The following is a 14,573-nucleotide window of genomic DNA, read 5'->3' on the forward strand; positions in this document are numbered from 1 at the left end:
CAATCCTCAAAACCAGTAACCCTTTCAGGAATGCTTTTACCAGTGTCTGAGGCATGGAGACCCCATTTGCCTCTTTTAGATGTGGAGGTGGCCCCGTGCCGAGGTGAAGGCTGTCTTTGTGGGGCATGTAGGGCACTGGGTACAATCTCTTTGGATGGGGTTGCTGAGGATATATAAACCCTGAGGACCTCTGGCTAGTACAAATCCCCTTAGCAGGGAGTTCTCTGAAAGCTCACACCTACTTATTATTTACAGAAAGGCAAAAACTGGCCAAACCTCAGGCTAGGTGGAGGCTGCCGTGCTTGTATGCAGGCCTGGGATGACATTTCCCCATGTCTCTGCAGGTAGAGGAGGGAGCAGACAGTTTCTTGCCTCTCCCCCATCATCCCCCAGCACTTCCCAGCCCCAGGCGTATGGCATTAGCAGGTCACTGAATCGGTCTTTTGAGCACAGGACAAAGTAGAAGGCAGTGTTGTATGGGGGCTGCATGCCAGGGAGGCTCCTCGACACATGCAGCTGGAAAAAAACAACTTGTTTTCTCTCACCTGATATTTTTGTCTATGCTGATGGAAAGCAAGATGAGCTGCTGTGTTTGAAAATAAGGAAACAAAGCTGTCTCCTGTAAGAAAACATTATATGAACGCTTAACTAAGTAACCTTGAATGTAACTAATAGGTAAATGAGTCAATTCTTTCTTTCTGGTAATGTGTTTTCCCTCAATCTCACATTCATCTGGGATGAGGGACTGTAGGAACAATTTCTCTCCTTGTGCTAGTTTTATACCAGTGAGCACCAAGGCCATTAAAATTGTTTCTGCTTTCATCCCACTTTTAATCAAGCCAGGCCATAAAAGATTCAAAAAGGGGCTCACTTTTATACAAGTAATGAGAAAGTCCAGAGTTAATGCCAGCCATAAACTCAGAAGTGATATAATCCTCCCATTTGAGATTTAACCCAATCTCCAACTCAGTCCCTATGAGAATTGATATGAAAAATATACCCATGGTGGGCTTTTGAGCAGTTTAGCTCGAGGTGTCTTTAAATGCCAGCTGCTAGAAATACATCTGCACCCTGATCTTGTCTAGTGAACCCCAACAAGCTGATCCCACCAGGGCTGGGCAGGAGAAGCTGTTTTGCATGAGGGATGCTTTCAGACTGTGACAAGAAAGAATGAATCAACCTGTATAAGCACTTAAATGTAGGTTTTGCTTGCTTACATTTGCCAATGTGGTGGGCTCTGGAATGAGCTGAGTTCACACAAATATGGCTCTTTCAGCCAACTTTTAATACATATCCATGATTCTGATTTTAATACATATCCACGATTCCCCACTGGCAAAAAAAAAAAGTTGAAAATACAGAATAAGTAAGTAATTTTTGCTCTCAGGTGTGTAAAAGATAGGGCTTGGTGCTACAGCCACACCCATTCCTGTTTGCAGCAATTGAGCAAACATATTCCATCTTCTGCTTTCCTCTCCCTTGATTTCAGTAAGATTTTTTAATTTACTGTTCAAAATGCCACTTTCAGTGGCAGTGCTGAGTAAGTCTCCTGGTGCAAATCCAAAACAAACCCTCTGCTAACATGTTCTGATATCTTTCAATACATTCAGAGACCAAACTGGGCCCTAAGCACTCTGCAGCTTAGGTTCCCATTGTGATGAAGTGGCAAACTTCTTACTCTGTGCACGACACAATAAATAACTTTGGCATCTTAAATACAAAATTCCATGTACCCTGTATTCATAAATTTGGGCTCTTGTTTCTTACTACCTGCTCTTGAGTTGCAAAATTCCCAGCCTAAAAGGGCGCTGAGAGAAGATTGCATCCAGGGTCCAAAAAGCCCACAGTTAAAGCTTTTGATAAAACAGTAATACACCAAAAAAACCCCAAAAGAAAAAAAAAAAAAAACAACCAAAAAAACCCCCAGCAAACCTCTCATTATTTGGTTTCTCTTTTCCAGGAGAAAGAATGAAAAATGTAATACCAGACATACATTTAAGTATCATCCTGGCTTTTTCATACCACTTTATCATTGCTATAGCAACCAAGGGGACTATTAGGAAGAGCGGATTAGGTCTGCAGATGAGGCAGGAGCAGAAGGAGCAGGTAGACTATGGAAGTATGACCTCATTTGCATGAAAATAGCCTTGGTAATAGAAAGCCAACAAAACCCCAATAAAGTAAGCACGATATCATAGCAGCATGCTCTCCCAAAACACCATGGGGGACAGCAAGGAGGGTTATTCTGCAGTTTGGTGTGCATCACTGGGGCTGCAATACAAAGGTCAGTGCATGTCCAGGGGCCCAAAAAACAGAAAGATCAGGGCTGTAAGTGCCTGTTGACCACCTGGAATCTCCTCCCTGTCAGAGCACTCTTGGGAAGGGCTCCCTGGCAGCTGTCAGGCCTGGCATTGGCGATGTGCCTAATATCTTCAGCAGGCAGCAGTAATCATCACTTACTTTTATTTGTTCACTTACTGCTGGATCTTTGGCTCTCAGCATCTGTGGTGCAACACAGACCTCTCCCAGCAAACCCCATGGCTCTGTGTCATCCTTGCTTTCCTACATTCCAGCAATAGCAGCCCCTATATGAATCCCTCCTTTGCCATCTGCTGCACCACCTAAGCCCAGCCCACAGCCACCACTCTTTATTTAGTTAGGGGAACTGCCTTCTATCCAGCTGTGCTGAATCACCTCCAGTTCTGCTAGTCAAAGGCACCCTACTGAAAGCAAATTAATTCTGTCTCCAAACCCCTATCATGCTGTATATGTGTGGGGGCATGGGAAAAAGATGGGTTCAAACCCACAGGTTCACCATATTTTACAGCATGATGACATCATCCCAACCAGTAAACATTTAACAGCAGAACTCACACCTCTACAAAAATGTTCCCTGCAACCACGTTGGTACAACTACAGTCCCAAGTCTCCTTGTTTCCACTGGTATTCAACCAAAGTTCGGAGCAAAACACAGCTACCAGGTCAGCTCTAATATCCAAAATTACATTCAAATTTGGGTTTCTGGAAAGGCCAGTCTCAGTTCAAGGCTTCCTGAGGCTAGACTTCCTCAAGTGAAGGATTTGCAGGCTGTGATCGCAAGTAGAAAGAAATTATGGTCTTTCAGAAGGCAAGTATTTGCTGGGTGACACACAGATGCTCCTGCTCCTCTCACAGCACTGGTGATCCTCATGATCCAAGCATCACAGATCCAGCTGTGCTGGATTTAAAAGGCCAGGAGAAGCCATGGCCTGTGCTCAGGGTGCAGGGGGAGATTTAGAGGGTTGCACTTCTGACTTGCAAACTAAGAAAAGCTGTTAGGAAAACCAACCAGGACAAAGAAGATGAAAACCCCACGAGTTTTAACATCACTGTAACCAGACACAAAGGATTCGATAGCAACACTTAGCTGCTTTCTGTGGCTATGAAAGCAGGCATTATTTTAATGACAGTATGCAACTAAATGGAACCTTTTTCTTTCCTTTCTAAGGCAGAAATTGATGTCTTTGATGCAGGACAACATTGAATGCAGAGATAATTTTTGGAAGAGATTTGTGTAATGACTGTATGGGAAAACGGCACCTTGTTAAACATAAGCGTGGCTTATTCACTCACTGAAAGCAAAGGATGAAAATTATGATGAGAAGCACATGTTGCCAGATTCTAGACTGCATCAGTCAGGAATAAAATTCAAAAAATTTCTTGTGGGCAGCTGGCTGACAAAGCCACACAGGTTACCTTGAATCATCTGCATGGTCTCCCAGCTGGAAGGGAAATGGATTCAACTGCTCCTCCAGATTTTCTGAATAATACTGTTACTCACCATGGCTCTGCCTGGCTGAAAGGGTTTGAGCAGCACTGCTTTAACTAGGATCGTCTGTCTGCACAGGCAACACCACCACCATGTATCTTCCTTGACTTCTGGTCTTTTCAATTGCATACCAAAATATTTTTGGTATGTGCATTTTAGCAGGCGATTGGAGAGATTCCCCCACTGCTGAGCAGATGTGACAGAAGAGCAGTTTTGCTGAGAGAGGAGAATGGACCAGCTTACAAATTTAATTGGGTGAACTATTCAATGCTTTAAAAATGTCCATACAAAATCAGTATTTTCCAAATTAAATGTTTTCACTTTTTGTACGAGAAGAGTGGCTGGTATAAAAGCTGACTTTGACTTTTTGTATTATTTCAACTTTTTATTAGAGTAGAAACACAAATAGTTTAGAAAAAGCACATCTGCGTCATAACAAAATGTTTCATTGCCTCTGACCCAGCAATTCCAAAATTTAGATTTTCTTGGGCTTTTTTTTTGTTTGCTTCAGGAGGAATTTCATGTACTGCTGTGTTTTCAATCAATCTCAATCCTGTTTCCTCCCTATTTTGCCAGCAATGTGGCTACCTTTCCACAAGGTAAGGGCTCAGTGCTGTACTCCTGGCTGCTCTGACTCCTGGAACACCCAACTTATCTTGGGGTTCACATCCAGCACGAACCAGGTCCCTCAGGTTCTTGCACGTCATGTCCTTGACTTCAGACCGCCCTGCAGGGACAAATGACAGCCAGGAAGAACATGGACCATTCCCTGAAGGTAGAACAGTTCCTGAGCTATCAGGAGACATGGTTTAGCTTGGACACAAATGATGTGGTAAGAGCTCAGTCTTCCTCTAAGTGTCCACCAAAACAACCCCATAACACAGTCTGCCTTACCCAAAGTGCAGTGACTAGCTCAGACCTGAGTGTCCCTGGAATGGCCTCTCTGCAGTCATTTCAGTTTGTAAATTCTGGCTGGTTTTATACTTCACTCACTGTTAACTTACTCCATTTTGCTCCCAGGGAAACAAAAGTAGGTTTTTAGGAGTCAAAGGTCTAGTTTTCTTTGAGACTTTCCTTACCAGCATTCCACTGTGTTCTTTTCTAAAGGTAGAGCTTTCAAGTATTTAATGAATCCTGGTCTTCCATGTGTTCAAAATTTGTTCTAACAATAAATGCAATTATGACAAGCAAATTCACACATTTGCTGGAGGACAACAGGTATTTCAGTATTTTTCCAAGTTCCTTCCAACAAATGCTCTGACATTTAGATTTATCAAGCTCTGTTCTTATAATAGCCAACAGGATTCAGTTAATAAACTTCAATAAACTTCCCTATTAAATTTCTCTCAAACAGGTTTGTTGTCACTTGCAGCATCTAATCTATTCATTGTGAAGCTATTAATACTGACTGCAGTGAAATGGAGTTTCAGCAAATGAAGTTGTTAAGCTCTGGGCCATCTTCTGCCACATGAAACATCCCGTGCTTTTACGCAGAGACAGGGAAGTGAAAGTATTTCTTTGTCTCTTTTTTTCCCCTTCCTTTCTTTGGCAATGATTTCAGATGACAAACCTCTGCTGGATTATAATCTGTGGGCCATGTTCAAAACACACAGCTAGTCCACATGCATTTATAAGTATTTGCTCACTTGTTAATAACTTTTTCACTGCCTGGAGCAGAAACATTGTTCCAGGATGGGACATTTCTTCATACCACCACTACCCCTTACAAGGGTTTACACCACATTGTATCTCGACTATACAAACATGCATTATCCCAAATTGTTCCTGACCATGATTACTTCTCACTAAACCTGAGGCCTCACCCAAGATGTGCAGAGAGCCCTGCCTGTGGTGAAAACTGGACCATGCTTCCAGGAATCTATAAAAGCAGCTATGCTTTCTTCCTTCCTCCTTCACAGTCACCATATTAAGCCTGCTCTGCAGCAATACTCTTCCAGATCTAATACTCCCCAAAGCCCGCTCTGATTTCAGAAATTGCCTTGCCCTTACTTTTCCTCTTTAAAGCTGATCCACCTAATGACTGAAGTTCCAATTATATGGCTGTCAATCCTAAAATCAAAGCCAGTTCATAATATCTCCCAGAGGAAGAATGTCATGTCACTCACTGAAATCACTGCAACAAATCTCAGCTAACTCACTCCCAGGCAGCAGAGAGGCAAAATAAACCAGGAGAATATCAACAATGGGATTAATTTTGCACATAGGCAGAAATAAGAGTTAAACTCCCTAAGTTTTGATCCTTGATGCAGAAAATCATAATTTTTCTAGCATAAAATGTATAGCTGATTGGGGGGCAGGGAGGCAGATAAGAAACCACCAGAAGCAATTTGCTAGTCCAAAAGGCTGATGACTTTCCCTTACAAAGAGAAAATATTCCTCTGCTGTCACCTACTTGGAACTTCTCTTTACTTCATATGTGATTATCAGGATGGCTCATTTTCAGGCCAGTTGCTGACATTTAGCCAAACCAACAGTTGCTTAACAGAGTTGCAGAGATTTTTTTTGCTTACAAACAGCAATCCCTTGTGACAGAACTGGTGCAATGGCACGTGGATTACTCCCTCCAAATACACCCTCCATCTGGGCAATGGGTCCCAGGAAGGGGTATCCATGGGGTCAGGGGAGGGTAAGTGTGTCTGCAGGAGTCACAAGAGGGAACAGAAGAAGCAGAAGGGTGGGGGGGATGAAACCAAAGAGCTTCATTAGGAAAATGCCTAATGGGGGTGGGGAGATGGGGAGGTAAAGGAACAGCCTCCTGCAGTGGGTAGACTGGGAGTTTTGAAGTCCTGATATAAATTGACTATGCTATTTCTTTTGCAGGCTGTCCCTGGAGGTGTGAGCACTAATACAAGCACCCAGGGTGCCAGTGAGCACCCTTGAACACCAATCTGCCCAGTGAAGAGTAGGAGCTGCAGCATTCGAGCAGCTGTGGATGGATGAGATGCTGGGAAACAGGCCACAGGCTGCCTTTGCATTAGCAGGGAAGTGCTGTCAGGGATTCCACCCTGCTTCTTACCCCTTGATTTCCACCAAACAAAAACCCCCCTTCTCAAGTAGCAGCCTTGACTTAAAAAAAACAGAAAATGAACATCTAATCATATTCCAGAGGGGGAAGAGACAGGCACTGCTGCTGCTGTTTGTGGCTAAACCTGAGGCCTCCAGGCTCCAGGACCGATGGACCCCTTGAAACACAGAATAAATTTCCCAGGACTAAGGTCTTTGCAATGTGAAGGATGATGCTCAAGGGCAAGGACTGCTGCATCCCTCAGGTTCATGCAGCAGGCTGCCCCTGCCAACTCGGCAATGGTCAGCACAGACAACATTAGACACTGACACCTCTCAGCACTCTGCACAAAGGGACAGGTTGGGGGGAGAGTGCCTTGTTTTAGATTTGAAGCAATGACAGTGAAGAAGTGAGATTTGCATGTTGACAGACGATGGTCTCTGAATGGTCACTGAGGCTCCTGTCCCTGCCAAAGGCCATCCCAGGTTCAGCTTTGATAATTCCTCTGCATTTACATCCATCAAACCCTGAGCATGACTGAAAACAGAGCTCAAAGCTTTTACAGCATCTGCAGGGGGTGTTCAGTTTTTAACAGGCGCAGCTCTTGCTCTACACCACATACCCAACTGTGCAGTGATGGTACTCACAAGACCAAAGTGTCTGCAGAAGATGGACACTTCTCTGTAGCCCAATTGTCTTTGAGTTGTTAAGTGCTCAGAAACCAAGAATAATGTGTATTTTTATATCCATGAATATGTTGGTGAGCTCCCTTTAGGTATCTACAGATGCATTCATGAACAAGGAGAGCAACTGCAGGCACCTTGGACATCCTGTGAGTCCTCTGCACTAAACCTGCTTACCCCAGAACCACAACTGGAACAAGAAATTATGGGAAGAAAAGTGACCATTAACACTGCTGCCAACATGCATGTTCATATATCCACAACTCATTAATTTAAAATGTGTAAGTCCCCCATACCCTAAAATGATCTCTCTGAAAGAAATGACATGAAAGCTAACTGACTTAACAGGAGAAATTGAGCCATTGTTTGCTGCCAAGTGTAAAAAATGCAACAAATGCAAAGGAAATGGAGGAAGTATCTATTCTCTAATATCTTCATGCCACAAGAAAAGCCATAGGTGTTACTCGGAGTAGGTAAAAGCGTGCAGACAGACTGTGATAGAGCATTTGGTAGTGCCCTCTGAATATCCTATCAAGATGAGCAGAGGCACTTCCACCTCTCTTAGAACTTGGCTATTTGTTTTTTATGCAACATAAATTTAGCAGAAATCTCTGTCACGCTGGTCACATTAATCCATCAAGGAGCAAACAAACATCTTGAGAAAGGCTGATGTATGACAACAGTAGCACTTCCACTGTCCAATTTCCACCTTCTCTCTGCTTTAGCTAGGCAGCAAAGGGTCAGCACTGGCAAATGGGTTATAATGAGCAGCAACTGCACTTTGAAGTGTACCAAGGATAGGGTTTGAGACCCCTGGGGAATCCAAATTCTGCTCCTTCCTTTTTTTTTTTTCTTTTCCCCTCCTCCCCTGCTTGCCTGTGCTTTTTACCACACCAAATTCCACCCTGTTTTCACTGCTGTATTGGCCAATTATGCCCACACCATGGCACCCACCACCCCTGCAGACAGCTAAACTGAAACTTCATGATCTTGCAGCACTGAGACACATCCAGCAGCCCTCATCTCTCAGCAGAAAGGGCAGATTTGGTGACCAAAACCTGACTTACTGCAGTGTCTCAGGGCTAACCTATACCTCCTGTCTTCCAGAGTGACAGCCTCCTACCAAAGGAAGAATTTAACCTTCTACTGGTGTTTTCTAAATAACTGCTTCTGAAAAATGCAGGAAAGTAAATCCACCTGAAAACAATTCTGCAACACACACAGCTGTCCCTGCTGAATTCACACTGCAGATATGATTTCAGCCTGGAAGTCACAGCTTAATTATATTTTTGGGTGGGTGGAAGGAATTTGATGGGAGATTTTATTTAGGAAACAATCAGGTCTCAGTTGGGCTAGAAATCAGGATATTAATGTTCTTCATTTTAATTTTCCTCTCTGACTCAGATTCCCACTGTTTGAATTTGAGCTCAATTTGTTCTGTTCATTATGAAGAAATCCACATGAATTTGACATTAAACTGCTTACCTCTGAAAACAGTAGCAATAATTTCTCTTTTTCCTGTGTGTGTTTCAGATTAAGTCTTTGTGGTTGACATAAAAACACAGAGGAGAAATAATAAAGCAAAGGGAAATCATATATTTATTCTGGAACGCTACCCAGAAGAGGAAACATGCAACAGCATTTATGCATTGGGAAGAAAAAGCAAGGGGGAGTGACAAACAATATCCTCATTTCCATATCCCGTTTCAGCCCATTTGCATGGCAGCAAACAGGGAATGAACACAGCTTTCCTAGTCAGGGATAATATCTGCTGTGCAAATACTGGGGATCCGAGGGCTTTGTGATGACTCTGATGGGGTTTGCTGGCAAGGGCCCTCTCCCTCATGAATGGACCCTTAGGGCCACATGGATCAATTTGTGTTCAAGACTTACCATCCTTCAGGAAGAGCTGCCAGGGGTCCTGGGCTCTAATCTGCAACAGCTTTTGAGGTCCTTATGACCCCCATAGGCCTTGGTGATCTTGATGAGATCCACCAGGAAGCCACAGCCCTGCTGGCTCTGGGCACCCAGCCCTTGCGTGGTGTCTGCCTCCTGGCTGGACCTTGGACCTGCCTTGTAGCTCACTTTCCAGCCCTGTCTCTGCCAGTATCTCCTGGTGGTCTGGACACCGTTCATCCCCTCACCTTGTCCAGGCTTAATCCCCTGTGGCACAATGGACCATCACTGAGGGTTTGGATGGTGCTTTACTCTCCCTCAGCTCCCAGGTGCCCTCCCTCACGACACTGCTCGGCTCTTACAGCTCCCTGCTGTTTCTTTTCTTTCACATGACTGGAGCAGCCATGCAGACCAGCAAGAAGTCTCTCCAGGAGACCTCCATGGATGAGGATGGTGGGGATGGTGAGCAGTACTTTGGGGGTGGATGGACAAAGAAGCATATATACATATATACATATATATAGCCAAAAGACAGGAGGTCTACATACTCCTGTTTCTATAGCAGGACTGCTATTGGGATAAACTATTAAATTTGCTGTCTAGTTTATAAACTAAGAGTCAGTGCATTACAGCAGAACAGCAATTGACCCAACACAACACACTTCTGGAGTAGTTTCTGTTCTCTATGAAATCTGGTGGCTTTACCCCTAGCACAGTTATTTCCCTGAAGAGGGAAAAAACTGCTATGTGCTAACTTGAATTGATATACACAACTCCATCTGAGCATTTCCCTTTTACAAAACACTGCCTTGCACCAGTGATACAGTCCTTTGTCTCTGCTGCTCTTGAGCCTCACCAAAACAAGGAACAGGCCCTGCTTTAACAGATAACTTCCACTTTTCCTCTGAAAAGAAAAAATCATACCACCACCTCCCTTCCCCCATCTTCAAAACCTGAAGAGTAACAAAGTACCCCACAGTTCATAAAGATTTTTTTTTCTCACCCAGTTGTCTCATATCCAAAGAGAGACATTAATTACTGAATTGCCTCTCACCTAAGACATGGATAAAAATAGGCTGGTGTCACAATTGCTGTTTCGTGCTATGACTGCTTGTTTGCAAGGTTGGCTGAGCCATCCCAGAGCTTTCTGACATTAACACACCAAAGGTACAAACAGACCCACCCCTCATGATCCTGAGGTGGCCAGCTGGATGTACCCAAAGCTCAGGCAAGCTCTGTTGCTTTTCCTTCATACATTCCACTTCTGAGCCTGCAAAGTACTGAACTCCACCAAACAGTCCATCCTATAGGCATTCCTTTTGTACTACTTTTTCAGCACTGCATCCAAGTGCCTGCATTAAGATCACACAGCAAACACCCTGCAGGTAAAGGGAAACTTCTTTTTCCTACTTATGAGGTAATCAGCTTGCTTCAGCTTTTACACCTCTGAAGTTTTCAGCACTAGGAAAATAAATGTAGAGCACAGGTTGGATGTGAAATACATGGAAGAAGTATGCAGCCAGACCCAGGGTGTGAAAAATTGGACAGGGTTGCAGAGTGGGAATGCAAGGAGCAGGATTCCCCCTGGATCCTGAAACTGAGACCAGGATCATGGGCTGGACAGGCATGCTCTTCATTCGACAGTAAAAAAGGAAACCCACGGCCAGTTTCTCTTCCCTTCCTCCTGATTTCAGTGGTATAACAACCCCAAATTCACATCACTACAAAGCCATAATGAGCAGCAAGGGGAAACAAAGGCAGACATACTTTTTATTAATCAATAATTAGATGCTACCTTCAGGAAATATCTGAAATAGTCTTATATGCCTTAGGACAGAGTAAAGTTTTCCTTACAGAACACATTACATGAGGCATATTTGGGTTTATGCCTGAAATTCCTGGTGTGATAAATTCAAATAAGTAACATTATGGTCAATTACCTTGGCAGGGAGAGGGGGGAATAGAAGATAAAAGAAAATATGAAGCTGAAAGAGCCATAAGCAGTGTGTTACCTGCTAAATCAGAAAAGGACATAGCTGTATGTCTAAAGGAGGGATGCACTAACACAGACACCATATTCCAGACTGATGCCCAGGAGGTTCGTGAAGGAAGAAGGGATGAGATGTCATACAGAAATGAAGGTCATCATACAGGAAATATGGATAGCTAGATCAGTCTTGCCTGGGATGTTACCATGTGGCAGGAGGCTGTGAATATGATGAATGGTATCAGGGAAAAAACAGGTTTCAGTGAGAGAGTACCCCAGTTAGAGGGCTAGTTTCTACTCCCCCAGCAGAAAAACTCAGTGCTGGCCCAGGACATGGAGAAGTGGAGTTAAGCTCCAAGACCTGGATGCTAGGACAATTCTGGGGACAAAGACTTTCTTCCTGTTTTAGAACATAGGTTGCTCTCTGAAGGCTCTGGGGAAAATGCCAGCACACATAGAATGTTTAACTTGGGATAATACAGATCATTTTGTGCAAAAGGTGCCTAGGCTGGGAGGGCTGGAGTTGGAGTTTTGAACAGAAATAAGACCCTGTTGTATCAACCTCAGGCAAGGAAAGCTACTGACCATACAGTTCAAGGCTCACATTTGAATCCTCTGAGTCTCAATAGCATGCTTGTAAATAAAACATTAATGAAACAGCTCCTTTAAAGATGAATATATATGTAAATATTAAGAGTAAGACAAGAACTGTGAAAAACACATTGCCCCACTGTCTGCTCAGGCTGCAGTTCTCTGGAGAGTTTTCTTTGTGGAAAGCCCTAAGACCTCGAATGTTGCTTTTCAGCTGAAATAAACAGGATAAAGGGAGAATTACCTGGAGAGAATACTGTTGATGTCAGGTGTTTTTCCATGTGGAACTGACCACCTGCTGCTTTGGTGATGCCATCTCCCATAGACATATTTTTAACCTTCACTTCACAAATACCTCTGTTTACCAGACAAAATCCCCCAAAACCCAACAACAACAAATACTGTGCCTGCCTGTGTGAAAAAGAGGGAGGATGACTGTAGAACTGCAAAACTTACTCAAGTCACTTCAGTGTTCCACCTAAAAGGCTTCCCTTCTAAGACACTTAACAGGCTGTTTCTATAGCCAGTAGAAAGATTCAGGCCCTTCAGGTGATTCACCTCATCCAGTGTTACACAAGGAAAATATCTGGAGGAAACATGCTTTGAAGATGCTTTCCCTGCCAGTTCATTTCCCAACTGACCTTTAAATAACAGGCACATATTGTAACAGGCTCTCACCACACTGGGATGAATATTGTCCACTTGAAACCTCTTCACTTGTCCCACTTGACATACTTGCCTCTTGGCACAGAAAAAAGTGCACAACCAATAAAGGAGAGATACCTTTCTTTAGGTAACAAGGCCAGGAGATGCCATTTGCCAAAACACACCCCTTGGTAACCTCAGCCGCACCAGAGAGCAAGTTCAACTTCTGTGCTAACTAAAGGAGCAAACATTTAATGCATAACACATTTTGGTTTGCCACTGACATGGAGCAGTGGGATGGATGGTTGAGGGAAACAGTGGGTCTTGCTGGAACCTTTGTGTGACAACCAATTCCCCCCTCCATTAGACCCAGACTGCTGCTCTGCAGTCTTTAATGCAGAGACACAGAGAGATGTGAGGGCAATGTGTGTGGATAAATCAGGCATTTGCAGTAATGGAATCTTATAGTCAACTTTATTAATGAATCTTCAGTGCAAAGGGAAAATATCCTGGCACAAAAAAAAGACCAGTGAGTTGAAGAACAGAACAGCTCCATGTTACACTGCCTTCCCCCTATTGCACTGATTTGGGCAGTGTGTATAATGCTCAGAGAACAGAATCACGTACCCCTCGTTCCCCCACCACTCAGCACTCAATATTGCTCAGCACAGTCAAAATCCTTCAAGCCTGTCCTCAGGCAAAACTCACCCTAAAATCAGTGGGAATTCGGTGAGAATAAAGACTGAACAGGAACCAAAGTCCCAACTCAATTCTCAGTTGAGCTTTGCAGACCAACCATCAGGACTGGAAATCCGTTTGATTTTCATCACCATGAGAGAACAGCTAGGCCCAGTAATCCTAATTCTACCCTCTCTTAATTTCAGCATCAATTGGACAGTTAACACAAAACAGAGTTTGGCATCTGGTTGCTCAGGGTTAATTTATAAAGTAGCTGTATGGAAGAAAAAGGAAACAACCTCTGAGGCTCTTTTTCTGGTATTCTGTTAACACCACTTTCCTACAACTCCCTGAAAAACACTTGGTTTAAAAAAGCTGTTCATATTTCCCCTTGTGCCAGACACCACATTTTGTTTGGCATATCCATTTCTGATAGCCTTTCCTCCACAGATGTCTATAAAGTTCACATCAGTCAGTTCTTCAAACTAGGTATATTAACACCAACACAGACAATTTTGTTCCAAGCACAGTTTTTCCTTACGTCTATGTTCTGCTGTTCACTTTTGCTTCTGTAAAGATGACAGTATTGCTACATATGCAGGACAATCAGGACTCCTGTGATGCTTAACACAGGCTGTACAGTGCTGTAATGGCCCGTTTTCACTGTCAGCAACGAGGCCTGACACGTCAGCAGCTTCTGGCACTAGCAGCTTTCTGAGGGAAAGGGGAGATTTCAACTTAATTTCATTTCTCTCTTCCACTTTTTCTAACTTCCTTCCAGAAATGACAATTCTTGAAAATGCACGTGTAGAAATAAAGAAAGAAAAGAAAAAGAAGGCAACAACTACCATAAAATCTCCTCCCATTTATCACTGTAACATTTCTTGGGTGGTAGAACAGGGTTCAGTGATGTTTGGGGTGAGGAGAAAAAGGCAGGGGGCAAAGAGGCAATATATTTCAGACTCCTTAAAGCCATCAGACGAGTTAGAGATATGAAAAATCGTTTATAATTACCTCTGTTGAGTGAAGCTGAACTGTTTATATCTCCAGTAATAAAGGAAGACTCGGACTGCTTTCGAACTGTGTCATTCCACATCCTACGAATCCGGCTCTGAAGAGGGATTGAAGCACAGCAGGCAATGAATTTTTAGCAGCTGTAGAGAGGTTTCTTTCTGCCTCACTAAGGATGGCTACTGGCATGTCTAGCTCAGGATAAGACTTGCTTCTAGCCAGTTGTAAGCAAGCAGTTGCTGTTTTGTT

The 14,573-nt window shown here is 43.5% G+C and overlaps 1 protein-coding gene across 14 annotated transcripts in view; it reads right to left on the reverse strand.

Moving 5' to 3' along the window:
- The window catches only part of ADGRL3 (adhesion G protein-coupled receptor L3), a 489,715-nt gene that overhangs the window by 19,345 nt on the left and 455,797 nt on the right, over nucleotides 1-14,573 (reverse strand). For all 14 annotated transcript variants that reach the window (XM_030948024.1, XM_030948015.1, XM_030948022.1 and 11 more), the window contains one exon: nucleotides 14,328-14,424. In XM_030948024.1, the coding sequence (XP_030803884.1) occupies nucleotides 14,328-14,424 (97 nt within the window). The remainder of the gene's footprint in view (nucleotides 1-14,327; nucleotides 14,425-14,573) is intronic.

Source organism: Camarhynchus parvulus, chromosome 4 (genome assembly GCF_901933205.1).
Source record: "Camarhynchus parvulus chromosome 4, STF_HiC, whole genome shotgun sequence".
Classification (NCBI taxonomy): domain Eukaryota; kingdom Metazoa; phylum Chordata; class Aves; order Passeriformes; family Thraupidae; genus Camarhynchus; species Camarhynchus parvulus.